This window comes from Hylobates moloch, unplaced genomic scaffold (genome assembly GCF_009828535.3).
Source record: "Hylobates moloch isolate HMO894 unplaced genomic scaffold, HMol_V3 SCAFFOLD_23, whole genome shotgun sequence".
NCBI lineage: Eukaryota > Metazoa > Chordata > Mammalia > Primates > Hylobatidae > Hylobates > Hylobates moloch.
The window spans coordinates 15,411,008-15,426,788 of NW_026652298.1; the positions used below are offsets into that span (position 1 = coordinate 15,411,008).

Below are 15,781 nucleotides of genomic sequence, written 5' to 3' on the forward strand. Positions count from 1 at the left end.
GCCCAGCTAATTTTTACATTTTGTGTGGAGATGAGGTCTCACTATATTGCCCAGGCTGGTCTCATGTATGTTGCCCACTCCTTGTCTCAAGTGATCCTTCTGCCTTGGCCTCCCAAAGCACTGGGCTTACAGATGTGAGCCACCATGGCTGGCTCAAACAAAATCTTTTAAAAATAATTATTTAAATTGTGTTTCTCTCAATAATAGATCTTTTCAGCATACTTTCAAGTTTGTGATGTTTGTTCTTGCTCCTCTATAAACTTACTTTTGTGGGTTAATTATCGAAATTTTTGAATTTAGGAATAGATTTCTTAAAAACTAACTTTCTCTTATCTGGGCATATTCTCCGAGTCCATTACGCCTCTCGCAGTAGCTGTTGAAACCTTGTTTGCCTAGTGTCAGGCACTGGGCATCAGCATTGTCTATAGTTTGGCAGTGAGAGCATAAATCTGGTTCCAGGTCTTTGTGGCAAAGTAAGGAAGGAAATGGCTTTCAGCATCTTTGTTTAAGAATATGTTTCTAATTTTAGGCTCCTGCATTTGATGTTGCTTATGTAAGTTTTTGAGCAATTTTTATTCCTTCTTAATATATTTTATAGCTAATTTATTTTATTTTATTATTATTATTTTTTTTTTTGAGACGGAGTTTCACTCTTGTTGCCCAGGTTGGAGTGCAGTCGCGCAATCTTGGCTCACTGCAACCTCTGCCTCCCGGGTTCAATCAGTTCTCCTGCCTCAGCCTCCCAAGTAGCTGGGATTACAGGCATGCACCACCACGCTCAGCTAATTTTGTACTTTTAGTAGAGACAGCGTTTCACCATGTTGGCCAGACTGGTCTCAAACTGCTGACCTCAGGTGATCCACCCGCCTCAGCCACCCAAAGTGCTGGGATTATGGACGTGAGCCACCGTTTTATAGCTAATTTTTAAAAGTGAACATATTGCAACCATATAGTTAACCAATATCACTTAAATATGTGCTGTAAGTATTAAATTTCAAAGTTTTCTATTCCATTCTTTCCTTAACCAACAGACATAAAATTATATATTAAATCCTAAAAGCATAATTTCGTAATTTGATATTTCAAAAATATACCTTATGGATTTATTCTGATATTTTTGGCAGGTATTTCTAATAGCTTTATTTGTAACAATGTTTTAAGAGGACTGATACGAGTGTTTAACTATATAATTTCTTGCTGTATAAAGGATAGCTTTTCTGTCTACTATATATCATATGGAAATTTTTCTATTTATAATACCTTCACAATACTGAAGTTAATCAAATAAAAATTTACTTATTTTCACAGCATAGCACAACCATCACTATAAACCATACTTATTTTTGTTCTGTAGTATTGGTTATTTCATTGACATCAGAGATTTTTACCCAATTAAAGTCAAAATACAAATTGATGAAAAACCTAAGAACCAACTTTAATATGTGAAGATTAAACCAAACTAAATTATCATTATTATTTAACAGAATGTCTCCAATGTCTAGCTACTTGTTGGATGTGTCCACTTAGATTTCTGGGAATCCTTTGAAATTATCTGGAATTTTGGATGTTTTTATGTATGTGTGCATTTGGGGTAGGGTCCGTTGCTTTGATTAGATTTTCTATGGAGTCTTTATCTTTTTGTGTACCCTTTTCCCATCTCAGATCCTAAGATGCCTCAGTATAGGAACTGTGTCTTTCTCTTCCTACATTCCCAGTTGATAAATTACACTCTCAGGCCAGATGCAGTGATTCATGCTTGTAATCCTAATACTTCAGGAGGCTGAGGTGGGAGGATCACTTTAGCCCAGGAGTTTGAGACCAGCCTGGGAAATATGGCAAAACTCCATCTCTACAAAAAATATAAAAATTAGCTGAGTGTGGTGGTGCATGCCTGTAGTCCCAGATACTCAGTGGTGTTGGGGAAGGGGGCTGCTGAGGCAGGAGGATTGCTTGAGCCTGGGAGGTTGAGACTGTAGTGAGGTGTGATTGCACCACTGCACTCCAGCCCGGGTGACAAAGAAAGACCCTGTCTCAAAAAAAAAAAAAAATTGTACCCCAATGTACTTTGATAAGTGCTCAGCTCACATCCTTACCGTTCACAATGATGCCAGCTAGAACAGCCAAATCCTGCATTAGATGCTTTTTCTTGGTAGCCTTAGGAGCCTTTACAGAAAATATAAAATAAAAAAACTTTTATTGGCATGATCATTCATCTGGGTATGAGGTATCTGGCTTAATACTGATTTGACAAGTCCTGTTGTGTGGTAATAGTTTTTTTCTCCATCTGCAGTGGAAAGGACCATGCTAGACTTTCCCCAGCACGTATCCTCTGACAAAGAAGTACGAGCAGCAAGTACAGAAGCAGACAAAAGACTTTCTCGTTTTGATATTGAGATGAGCATGAGAGGAGATATATTTGAGAGAATTGTTCGTTTGCAGGTAAGTAATGTTATAAATCCCTTTAAAGGGGAAAACTCTACAACAAAAAAGAACTTTCAATCATAAATAAAACATACTGACTGGATTTTCTTAACTTTTGTTTCCAATGATTATAATACCATAATGGGCATTATATAGTATTACATAATGTTAATTATATCGTTGAGGTTATGTTGAGATGCTAATTCCATTCACTTAAAGACCAAATGTAGAGGAGTGAACATCTGTAAATTTAAGGCTTTTTAACGACATTATGAACTTGATGGTTACATGTAAGGGTTATCTTAGACCAAATCAATTAGAAGCAAATGGAATCAAGTTGTTTATCTGTAAATATCTTGTGGTTTTGGAACCATAATATTGATGACATACTGTTGATGCTGTATGCCAGAGTCATTCCTGTCATCCTTACATTTTTCAAGACTTGCGGAAATTATGGATAATAAATGTTCTAGGTGGGTCTGTCCAAGTGTTTTTGATCTTTTTACCAATGTTGATTTGCCTCCTAGCAGCTTTCAATTTTTATTTTCATGACACTTCAGCAATTTGTTTGGGGAAAAAAGCAGTTTTAAAATTCCAGGCATTTTTTAAATTTAATTTTGCATGTTTCTTTCTGCAGAATCCCAATTTTTTTTCCTTTTTAGCAGACCATGACAAGAGTTGGAATATAATATTTTAAATTAAATAGCATTTTAATTTGTAACTCATTATACAATGTGTAATCAAGATTTAGACATGCAAGATGTATATCCTGTTTATTTTTTCATATCAGACAAGCATTTTTCATCCTATAATTGATAATCATAATTCATAATAATTCACATTTGGTCTATAAACTTCATGGTGAAAGTAACTTATGAAAATAACTTTATGATTATTCTTCATTAGCTAAATTGTTCTTCTTGCTCCTTTTGACCACAGTTATTCGATGTGATTTGAATCATGGCCTTTATAGTCTCCTCGTTTTATTTCATCCCCAAATTATATTTCTTTCTTGTTCTATATTTTTTTATGTAATTTGGAATTTTTCCTAGAATTTCTAGTTTCCTTTAATTAATCCTATTTTCATCATGATTTCTAAGTTCTCATTTGGAATAATGTTTTTGTTTTTATTTCACATTCTGTGATTCTTATGAATGTTATCAAGATATGAAAGGTTTGTCACTTTAGATTTCTTTGTCACAGAGTACTTTTAAATTTCTTATATTTGAGACCAGCCTGGACAACATGGTGAAACTCCATCTCTACTAAAAATACAAAAATCAGCCAGGCATGGTGGCAAGCACCTGTATTCCCAGCTACTTGGGAGGCTGAGGCAGGAGAATCACTTGAACCCAGGAGGCAGAGGTTGCAGTGAGCCGAGATCATGCCACTGCACTCCAGCCTAGGCAACAGAGTGAGGCTCCTTCTCAAAAAATAAAATAAAATAACTTTTCTATAGTTTTGGGATTGATCCCACTAAACTTGGGAACAAATTGCTGCCTGTAGAGTAGACTAGCATACTATAGTGACTTGATAGACACCAATGCATTCATTCATCAGATTTGTGTCTTTATTTGAGCTGGTTCATTTCGGGCCTTTATTTTAACAATTTAAGGTAATTTCAGATTTGGTTCTATAATTTTGGTTTCTATAATTTTTATTGTGTGAACATTTTTTAGGGGCTTCTACAATATTTGCCAACTCTCCATCAGGATAATAAAAAATAACTATTGTGTTTGTTTTTGCATTGGAGGTCATTAGGTGAATTTACCTACCTTTAAACACCTTCCATGACAAATGGTTACGTTTATTTAGGCAGTATTTTTTTAAAACCTAGAATTACCAGTATTAGTTCTCTGCTGGAGTTGGACACTTTAATAAATGGTAAAACTTACCCATTCGTACCTAAAGGGCAAAATCAGATATCCAAATATTTTATTTATTTTCTCCATAATACTGTAAGTTAAATAGGATAGCCATGATATAGCATATAAAGCCTTCATTAATGGCTGGGCATGGTGGCTCATGCCTGTAATCCCAGCACTTTGTGGGGCTCGCCAGGCAGATCACTTGAGCTTGGGAGTTCAAGACCAGCCTGGGCAACATGGCAAAAACCCATCTCTACAAAAATAAAAAATAGAGGCCAGGTGTGGTGGCTCACGCCTGTAATCCCAGCACTTTGGGAGGCCGAGGCGGGTGGATCACCTGAGGTCAGAAGTTCAAGACCAGCCTGGTCAGCATGGTGAAACCCTGTCTCTGCTAAATATACAAAAATTAGCCAGGCGTAGTGGCGGGCGCCTGTAATCCCAGCTACTTGGGAGTCTGAGGCATGAGAATTGCTTGAACCGGGGAGGCGGAGGTTGCAGTGAGCCGAGACCGTGCCATTGGGCTCCAGCCTGGGCAACAAGAGCAAAACTTCATCTCAAAAAAATAAAAAATTAATTAATTAATTAAAAATAGAAAAATTAGCTGAGCATGGTAGTGAGTGCCTGTAGTCCCAGCTCCTCGGGATGCTGAGGTGGGAGGATTGCTTGTGCCCGGGAGGTTGAGACTGAACTGAGCAGTGGCTGTGCCACTGTACTCCAGCCTGAGTCACAGAGTGAGACCATGTCTCAGAAAGAAAAAAAAAATTGACACATAAAGGCCTCATTAAGCTGGATAAATAGGATCTTAAACTTATATGATGTCAGCAATTTCAGGCCTGCTCTACTAAAATCAGGATGCTCTGAATAATGTTCCCAAGACAGCAATAATGTATGTAATAATCAAATATATTATCCCAATTGGATATAAAATGTTATTTTAGCTCTCTTTATTTTCCACTTAAAATTAATACATAGAAAAGTGAAATTACTTTTCATAATTCTCCATGCAATAAGGGCTGCAGTTATCTATTGATGCATAACATATTACCCCAAATCTTAGTGGCCTGAAATAGCAACAATCATTTTCTTTTCTCTCACAGTTTCTGTGGATCAAGAATTCAGAAAGGAATTAGTTGGACAGTTTTGACTTGGGGTCTGACATGTGGTTTCAGGCAGTGGTGGCTTGGGTTGAAGCAGGTAGGAACTAATCAGGCATCTGTCTTTATTCATGTAGTCTCAAGGTGTCTGTATTTGTCCATTTTCACACTGCTATAAAGAGTACCTGAGACTGGGTAATTTATAAAGAAAGAGGTTTAATTGACTCACAGTTCCACATGGCTGGGAGGCCTTAAGAACTGACAGTCATGGCATAAGCCGAAGGGGAAGCAAGGCATGTCTTACACGGTGTCAAGAGAGAGAGCGCAGGGGAAGCACCAGACACTTATCAAACAATCAGATCTTGTAAGAACTCACTCACCATCACAAGAACAGCATGGGGGAAATCACCCCATGATCCATTCACTTCCCACCAGCTCCCTCCCTTGACATGTGGGAATTACAATTTGGATTACATTTTGACATGAGATTTGGGTGGGGACACAGCCAAACTATCATTACACCCCCAGCCCCTCCCAAATCTCATGTCCTTTTCACATTTCAAAACCAATCATGCCTCCCCAACAGTCCCCCATAGTCTTAATTCATTCCAGCATTAACTCAAAAGTCCAAGTCCAAAGTCTCCTCTGAGACAAGGCAAGTCTCTTCCGCCTATGTGTCTGTAAAATCAAAGACAAGTTAGTTACTTCTAAGGCACAGTGTGGGTGCAGGCGTTGGGTAAATGTTCACATTCCAAATGGGAGGAATTGGCCAAAACAAAGGGGCCACAGGCCCTATGCAAGTCCAAAACCTGGCCAGGCAGTCATTAAATCTTAAAACTCCAAAATCTCCTCTGACTCCATGTCTCACATCCAGGGCACACTGATCCAAGGGGTGGGCTACCATGGCCTTGGGTGGCTCCACCTCTGTGGTTCTCAGGTTACAACCCCTGCAGCTGCTTTCACAGGCTGGTGTTGAGTGTCTGCAGCTTTTCCAGGTGCAGGGTGCAAGCTGTCGTGTGGATCTCCCATTCTGGAGTCTGGAGGGCAGTAGCCCTCTTCTCCCAACTCCACTAGGCAGTGCCCTAGTGGGGACTCTGGGGGCTCCTATGCCACATTTCCCTTCCCCACTGCCCTAGCAGAGGTTCTTTGTGAGGTCTCTGCCCCCACAGCAGACTTCTGCCTGGACATCCAGGCATTTCCACACATCCTCTGAAATCTAGGAGGAGGTTCACAAAGCTCAGTTTTTGTCTTCTGCACACCTACAGGCCCAATACCATGTGGAAACCACCAAGGCTTGGGGCTTCCGTCCTGTGAAGCAATGGCCTGAGCTGTACCTTGGCCCCTTTTAGCCCAGCTGGAGCTCGAGCAACTGGGATGCAGGGCACTATGTCCTGAGGCTGCAGAGAGCAGGGGGAGGAGGGGGGACACAAAACCATTTTTTTTCTCCTATGCCACGAGGCCTGTGATGGGAGGGGCTGTCGTGAAGACCTCTGACATGCCCTGGAGACATATTCCCCATTGTCTTGGGCACTAACATTTGGCTCTTGTTACTTATGCAAATTTCTACAGCTGGCTTGAATTTCTCCCCAGAAAATGAGTTTTTTTTTTCTACCACATGATCAGGCTGTAAATGTTTCAAATGTTTATGCTCTGTCTTTCCTTTAAACATAAGTCCCAATTTCAAACCGTCTCTTTGTGTACACACATGGCTGTATGCTTTTAGGAGCACCCAGGCCACCTCTTGAATGCTTCGCTGCTTAGAAATTTCTTCTGCCAGATACCCTAAATCATCTCTCTCAAGTTCAGAGTTCCACAGATCTCTAGGGCAGGTGCAAAGTGCCCAGTATCTTTGGTAAAGCGTAGCATGGGTGACCTTTACTGCAGTTTCCAAAAAGTTCCTCATCTTCATCTGAGACCACCTCAGCCTGGACTTCATTGTACATACCACTATCAGCATTTTTGGTCACAACCATTCAATAAGTCTCTAGGAAGTTCTAGACTTTCCCACATCTTTCTGTCTTCTTCTCAGCCCTCCAAACTGTTCCAACCTCTGCCCGTGACCCAGTTTCAAAGTCGCTCCTACATTTTCAGTTTGTCTTTATAGCAGTACCCTACTATCCTGGTACCAATTCTCTGTATTAGTCCATTCTCACACTGCTATAAAGAACACCTGAGACTAGGTAATTTATAAAGAAAGAGGTTTAATTGACTCAGAATTCCTCATGGGTGGGAGGCCTTAGGAACTTACAATCATGGCAGAAGGAAGAAAGGCACATCTTACATGATGGCAGGAGAGAGAGTGAGCTCAGGGGAAGCATTAGACACTTATAAAACAACCAGATCTTGTGAGAACTCACTCACTATCATGAGAACAGCATGGGGGAAACTGACCAAATGATCCAATCACCTCCTACCATGTCCCTCCCTCAATACGTGGGGATTAAAATTCAGATTACAATTCAAGATGAGATTTGGTTGGACCACAGCCAAATCATACCAGTGTCTTAGTTAGATTGGGCTGCCACAACAAAGTACTGTAGACAGAATCCTTTAAATGACAGAAATTAACTTTTTCACAGTTGTAGAGGCTGCAAGTCCGATATCAGTGTGCTAGCATGGTTGGGTTCTGGTGAGAGTCCTCTTCCTGGCTTGCAAATGGCCCCTTCCCTTCCCTGCTGGCCTTTCCTCAGTGTGTGCACATGGTACAGGTTGGGAGGTGGGGGACAGGAAGGCAAGGGGAGAGAGAGACAGGGAGAACTCTCCATCTCTTCCTAAAAGGCCACCATCCTGTCAGATTAAGAACCACCCTTCTGACCTCATTTAACCTTAATTACCAGCCAAAATCCTATTTACAAATACAGCCACATTGGGGATAGGGCTTCTACAAAAGAACTTGAAAGGGCACAGTTCAGTCCATAGCGTAGAGCGTCTCCATGTGGTCCGTTTGTGTGGGTTAATTTGGGCTTCCTTACAGTGTGGTGGTATCAGGATAGTAGGACTTCTTTCATGAGACTCAGTGCTCCAACATGAGTGTTCCGGCAAGCCACATAGAAGCTACTTTGCACTTATGCACTGTCACAGAAGTCACATGACATCACTTCTGCCGTACCATGTTGGTTGACAAGTCACTGCATTCTGCCCAGATTGAAGGGACACCATATCTCAGTCTGGGGAGTATCATTTAATTGGCAGTCATGTTTCAAAACCTTCAAAATAGGGGAGGAGGTGGGGATGGTTAATGGGAACCAAAAGAAAAAAAATAGAATGAATAAGACCTGCTACTTGATAGCACAACAGGGTGACTATAATCAATAATGACTTAATTGTACATTTGGAAATAGCAAAGCATAATTGGATTGTTTGTAACACGAAAGATAAATGCTTGAGAGAAGGGATACCCTATTCTCTGTGATGTAATTATTACATATTGCTTGCCTGTCTCAAAACATTTCATGTGCCCCATAAATATATACACCTACCATCTACCCGCAAAAAAAATTTTTAAAACCTTCAAAACAAATAATTTGTTGACTAAATGGATGGAAGAAATTACGGTAGAGGATAAGACTAACCAGTGTGTTGTGGTCCTCTCCCTCCCAGTGTGTGACTACTAAGACTGCCTTACATTTGTATAGCAATATGACTCATATAACCTTGATTCCAATCTTATGAGGTAGGCTTTTTTATAATATAAGTGGAGAAACTGAAGCTCAGAAACAATAACTTTCCAAGAGCCACATCACTGGTGGGTAAGTGCTTGCCAAAAACCATGTAGACTGTTTGTTAAACCCTTCAAGGGAAGGAGGTATCATGTTTGATTCTATTTTGCACCTCTGGCGGAGTGCCTGATAAAAAGCAAGCATTCAGTAAATGTTCATCAAACTAAAGTGAGAAACCAGTTAGTGGCAGATCCAGAAAATAGGCCTTCGGTAATTGCTGGGACATAAGTTACCCATTTGGAAAAATAAAATGAAATTGAATGTCTTCCTCGCAACCAACTGAAAAGCAATTCCTAATGGATTAAAGTCATAAAAGGCTAGAGCTTAAAGCTTCTAGATGCCTGTACAGGAAGATATCTTTATGACATCTGGGCAGGGATATATTTATTAAGACGCAAAAAGTGCTAACTACGAAATATAAGGCTAATAAACTTGACTATGTTAAAATAACTTCTATTCTTAAGGAAAAGTGAAAAGAGTTCAAATACTGAGAAAATAAACTTACAAAACATTAAACTAGTGATGCATTCTAGGATATATAAAGAACCACTATAATCAATAACAAAGAAACATCCCAGTAGAAAAATGGGCAAATGATATGAAGAAATATTTCAACAGAAACGCACATAGCAATCAAATGTATGAAAAGATGTTCAACTTTATTTGTAATCAGAGAAATGCAAATGAAGACCATAATAAGTTACCATTCTTCATTCACAAGCTTGGCAAAGATGAAGAAAACCAACAATGCCAAGTTATCTTTGTGGATATGGATCAACAAGAATGTTTGTGCACTGCTTCTAAGAGCGTAACTGATTCATCACCAAGTTGGAGAAAAACTTAGTAATAGAAAGTTGGAGCTTACATTCTCCACAACCTAGCACATCCTCCCACTCCCACCTCAGTATTTACCTAGAGATACCTTTGCATTTGTGCAAGGTAATATTGAACAAGTGTTCATAACAACCCAGATTCCCATCAGCAAGAAAATGGATCTATAAATTGTGGTACATTTATGCAATGAAATATTTTATAGCATTAAAATAAATAAGTATAACAACATGAAACAATATAGTTGAATCTTAGTAAAAGTGAAGGAAAGAAATTGCAGAATACTGCATACAATATGATACTTTATAAAGCTCAAAAAGAAGCAAAACTGTACAATATGTAAGTGGTAAAACTGGAAAAAATGTTTATCACAAAATTCAAGAGAGTAGTTATTTTTTGCACAGGTTACCTGTTGCATAAGTAAATGCAACGGTATTATTAATGTCCTAGTTTATAAGTTGAAGGGTGGATTTAATTTGTCCTCACTACATATATATAGTTATATTCATTTGCAGATATCAGGTTACACATAAAAATTTAACATATATTAAATGTATCCTTAATTCCACCAAGAAAAAAAAAAGAGAAAAAGCAGTGAAAACAAGGACTTCCTCATCCTTTTAAGCTAAAAAAAAAATGGCCCAATGTCAGAAGCCAGCAATTATGGCTGCAGGTATTAGTATTTCCCAATTCTGACAAGGGCTTCTCAATTGTTGGCTTTTAAAAAGCCAACAAACATCAAAGATTTAATACCTGCTCTTTCCAGCCATTTTGGTGAGAAAAATGTACAATGTCTTCATGTCAAAACAATCAGGCATATTCTATTCCAGTGGCCTGCTAAGGAATAAATGCACAAGAGGAATTCTTTCATGAAATAGAGGCTGAATTATGCAAGCTAAATTTAAGAAGTACAGTGATCTATTGTAATATTGTTTATTTATTTATTTTTTTTTAGAGTGGCAGGCTTTGGTCTTGCCAATTCATCTTAGCCAATTAGTGATTTAAATAGGAAAGCTTTAATGTTACAGTGCAGATGAATAGGTCATGAGATTAAGTATATGATTTTAAACATTATGTAATCTCTCCTACTTGGCCAGCCATGGAGACCCAGCTCCAAATTAAAATACAAGAACCAGAACCGGCTGGGTATAGTGGCTCATGCCTGAAATCCCAGCACTTTGGGAGGCCAAGGTGAGTGAATGGCGTGAGCCCAGAAGATCCAAACCAGCCTGGGCAACATGGCAAAACCCCGTCTCTACCAAAACTACAGAAATTAGCCAGTCTCATATAACCCAGTCTCAAAATAAATAAAGAGATAAAAATTTTAAAATTAAGTTAAAAAAGAACCAGTACCTTAAAACAATGACCAAAAACAAAAAAAAAAAAAAAAAAGAAGATATCCCAAGTTCATTTACAATTTAATTCCCTTTATTTTCCTTGTCTTCTTGATTTTTGAAATATGTAAGTCTAGTCATTGGTCATAATACTACTAAACTTATAATTTTGTTGGGGTCTTAAAAGCCTAGGGATCCAGATATAAAGCATCAACTACCTTGGCTTAGTTTCCCCCTTGGCCAGGCACCCTTCTTTTGTGCCCCTCTGTTTTCCAAGTACTTACCTATTTTTTTACGTGCTGTGTGAGATTGATGTTATCTACTAATATGTGTTTCTTTCAAACTTCATGTGACTTAAAGCTCTTCAAGAATATTCCTTTTTGTTTCCTTAGTGCCAGGAATAAATAGGAGCTCAGTAAATGTAAATGTATGTTGAACTGAACTAGCCCCAATGAAAATGTATCTTCATGCAGTGTGATGCCTCACTTCAGCAACCTCACGCTGTGGCTCACACAGAAGCAGTGAATCTTGTGATGGCATATTGAATTAGTAGTCAGCAAGCAGTGCTGGCTGTATCCACCTAGCCCAGGAGTGCAGACAACTACCTAAGAATGTCCTCTTCACCGTGTAGCAACCTTACAGTAAATGTCATGGGCTGGGGCAGGGGGCAAGGGGGAGCAGAAGAACTAAATTACAAATATAATACAATTAGTTATTTCTCTATTTTAGTTTAATTTTTTTGGTTTGGGTTTTTGTTTTTTGGTTTTGGTTTTTTTTTGTTTTGTTTTGCTTTTTGTTTTTTATTTATTTATTTATTTTTAGAAACAGGGTCTGGCTCTGTCACCCAGGCTGGACCATAGGACGTGATCTCAGCTGACTTCCACCTCCGCCTTCCAGGCTCAAGTGATTCTCGCACCTCAGCCTCCCAAGTAGCTGGGACTACAGGCACGTGCCACCAGACCTGGCTATACTCTCTTATCCTATTATAATTCCTTAGCAAATTCAAAGTTCCTAATTCCTTTTTTTTTTTTTTTTTAATGAGGCGGGGTCTCACTCTGTCACCTAGGCCAGAGTGCGGTGGCGCAGTCATGGCTCACTGCAGCCTGAACCACCTGGGCTCAAGCGATCCTCCTGCCTTGTCCTCCCAAACTGCTGGGATTACAGGCATAAGCCACCACACCCAGCCCTGAATTCTATTTTTTTTTTTTTTTTTTTTTTTCTGCAACCAGTTCTCACTCTGTTGCCCAGGCTGGAGTGCAGTAGCTCAATCTTGGCTCACTGCAACCTCTGCCTCCTGGGCCCAAGCAATCCTCCCGCCTCAGCCTCCCAGATAGCTAAGACTACAAGCATGCACCACCATCTCCAGCTAATTTTTGTATTTTTAGTTGTTGTAGAGACGAGGTTTCACCATGTTTCCCAGGCTGGTGAACTGAGCTCAATTGATCCACCCACCTCAGCTTCCCACAGTTTTGGGATTATAGGCGTGAGCCACTGTGCCCAGCCCTGAATTCATTTTTTAAATGATATTCAGAGAAATATAGTATCTTAATCTCCATAGTTCTTTTAACGGCATTGTAATTTCTCCTTTGTATAATACAGAAAATCCCACTGAAATAATTTTTTATTTATATATTTTAGAAACAGAAAATATAAAGTTCTTGTGAAGAAAAAGACAAAGTCATGAGACAGAAGATGGGGAGGGTTTGGGGGAAATTAAGAAACTCATTATTTGGCCAGGCACAGTGGCTCACGTCTGTAATCCCAGCAGGTTGGGAAGCCGAGGCAGGTGGATCACTTGAGCTCAGGAGTTTTAGAACAGCCTGGGCAACATGATTAAACCGCTTCTCTACAAAATATACAAAATTAGCCAGATGTGGTGGCATGTGCCTGTAATCCCAGCTACTCGGGAGGCTGAGGTGCGAGGATCTGTTGAGCCTAGAAGTTCAAGGCTGCAGTGAGCCATGATCACACCACTGTACTCCAGCCTAGGTGACAGAGTGAGACCCTGTCTCAAAAATAATAATAACAATAAACTCAATTTTTGTGATAAAATTTTAAAGAATGATTAAGGATGGTAATATAGTAGTATGGTACATTGGGAAAAACATTAAACTAGAATTCGAAGTTGTTTTTTTTTTTGCTGTTTTTAACCATTAGATAGCTATATGATCTTGGGAAAATATTTAACCTCAGTTTTCTTGTCTATAATATGAGTATATAATCATACTTGTGAGAAAGATGCAGACAGAGAGAGAGAATACACATTCATATTAAAACTCTTTGTTGCAGGAGGAAGTTAGGGGAAAATTAAATCTTGTCACTACAGAGACTAAAATAAGGTTCCATACTGTCAGATCATATAAATTTAAAAATCACTTCTAAGAACTAGCCCTCTACTCTTTAAGCAGAAAAACTTCACCTAAAGAGGCCCATGGCCTGGCTGAGATTCAAGGGGAGAAATTTTTGTTAGGAAGGAAGGTGCAATTACAGCAAGACAGTCTAGAAGTGTTGGCTGATTCCCTCTTAGAAAATCCTTGGGCAGTAATTCTGACCTTGCCTGGGGATTGTAAGAGAATATTACTATGATCAGCTCTGGGATAGGAATGTGCTTAAGTAGCACATTTTAGAAGTGCCTTCTACCAGAGAACTCTGGGGATTTCCCAAGACCTGTGTCTGCCTAGCAAGGATTGTCTGGTTATAATTAGTCAGATTTCTGTTCTGTCATTTTTGTGGTAAGTTAAAGATTTCATTACAGTTAATTAGTCATATATAAATTTTATATATATATATATATATTTTTTTTTTTTTGAGACAATTTTACTCTGTCACCTGGGCCAGAATGCAGTGACAACGATCTCAGCTGACTACAGCTTCCACTTCCCGGGTTCAAGTGATTCTCCTGCCTCAGCCTCCCAAGTAGCTGGAATTACATGTACACACCACCACACCCGGCTGATTTTTGTATTTTTAATAGAGATAGAGTTTTGCTATGTTGGCCATGCTGGTCTCGAACCCTTCACCTCAAGTAATCCACCCAATTTGGCCTCCCAAAGTGCTGGGATTACAGACATGAGCCACTACTCCCAGCCTAATTAGTCATATTTTAATTAGACCTAATTCAGGGCTGATTTTTCTCAGAATATCCTTCTACCTGTTTGCACCTGTGTCGTTTATTTTGGGAATAAGTAGTTTTAACTTAAACATAGACTATGAGTTTTGAGTTCATATCCTGAATATATTTTAGGCTTTCTGAAAGAGCAGCCCTGCTACATGCTGATATGGCAGATTGCAGCCTACCTAGTATGAGAGCCCATCCTCATCAAGCATAGCCATAGGGTAGGAATTCTGCATTCTTCAGCTGTTGAGGCTTTATCATGAGTCTGTGTCCTGAGCTTATGGCCAAATGTGGCCCAGGAACCCAGGTACACACACGGCTGTCCCCCTGTAGCCTGAGCTTCTCACTGGCTCCTTTCCTTGCTGGGATGGCCTTCTGCTCTGGACCTTAGCCTGCTCACCTGGGTCCTTAACAACTTGCCCAGCTCTTGCCAGGCCCTTCTCACCAGGGATTCCTCCCAAGTCCCCTGCACGTAACTACAGCCTGGATTCTCCCCAGCTCTACATCTTGCAGTATTGCACTGTCTAGAGACTCCCGTTGCTGTGCTTCACACTATAGGACAGACTTCCCGGCGCTACTAAAGCCAGCCTAGATCAACCCAAGTTAATCACATCCGCAGGAACACTGTGACTGGAGCTCCTGGCCACCCCTGAGGGAACCAGCCCATAGCCCAGTTATCTCCCTGGCCATTGTGGGTTTCTTCCCTTTGCAGCCACCTGCTGCTAGCATCCCATTGTTCACTGATACTAGTTAGGGAGGGTTCCAACTCCAATCATGCCAGCATGCACAAATTCTCCAGGGACACAAAGGGAGGTTTCTGTGGAAAAAGGAGCCTATTTTCTGCCTCCACTGAGGATAACCTCAGAGTAAACATATGTACAACAAATGCTTTAGTACTGTAACATAAAATTATTTGTTGGCCAGGCATGGTCACTCAAACCTGCAGTCCCAGCACTTTGGGAGGCCGAGGCAGGTGGATCACTTGAGGCCAGGAGTTTGAGACCATCCTGGCCAACATGGCAAAACCCCGTCTCTACTAAAAATGCAAAAATTAGCTGGACATGGTGGCACATGCCTGTAATCCTAGCTACTTGGGAGGCCGAGGCATGAGAATTGCTTGAACCTGGGAGGCGGAGGTTGCAGTGAGCTGATAATCGCACCACTGCACTCCAACTTGGGTGACAGAGCAAGGCTGTCTCCAAAAAAGTAAAATAAAATAATTTTTTAGGCAAAGTGAGATACAGTTGGCTGTATTAAGTAGTATTAAGTTAAAATACAACTCTGTTACCTGCTGCAACAAAAGATATACAATTACGGAATTATTGCAGCACAGATCTAGCACCAACAATCTAAAATGCAGTCTCTAAGCTAAACACAGTCCTTTTACAGATTTAATTAG

The 15,781-nt window shown here is 39.9% G+C and overlaps 1 protein-coding gene across 3 annotated transcripts in view; it reads left to right on the forward strand.

Moving 5' to 3' along the window:
* NLN (neurolysin) overlaps window positions 1–15,781 on the forward strand; it is a 105,096-nt gene that overhangs the window by 41,060 nt on the left and 48,255 nt on the right. For all 3 annotated transcript variants that reach the window (XM_032144690.2, XM_032144691.2, XM_032144692.2), the window contains one exon: window positions 2,291–2,439. In XM_032144690.2, coding sequence (XP_032000581.1) covers window positions 2,291–2,439 — 149 coding nt within the window. The remainder of the gene's footprint in view (window positions 1–2,290; window positions 2,440–15,781) is intronic.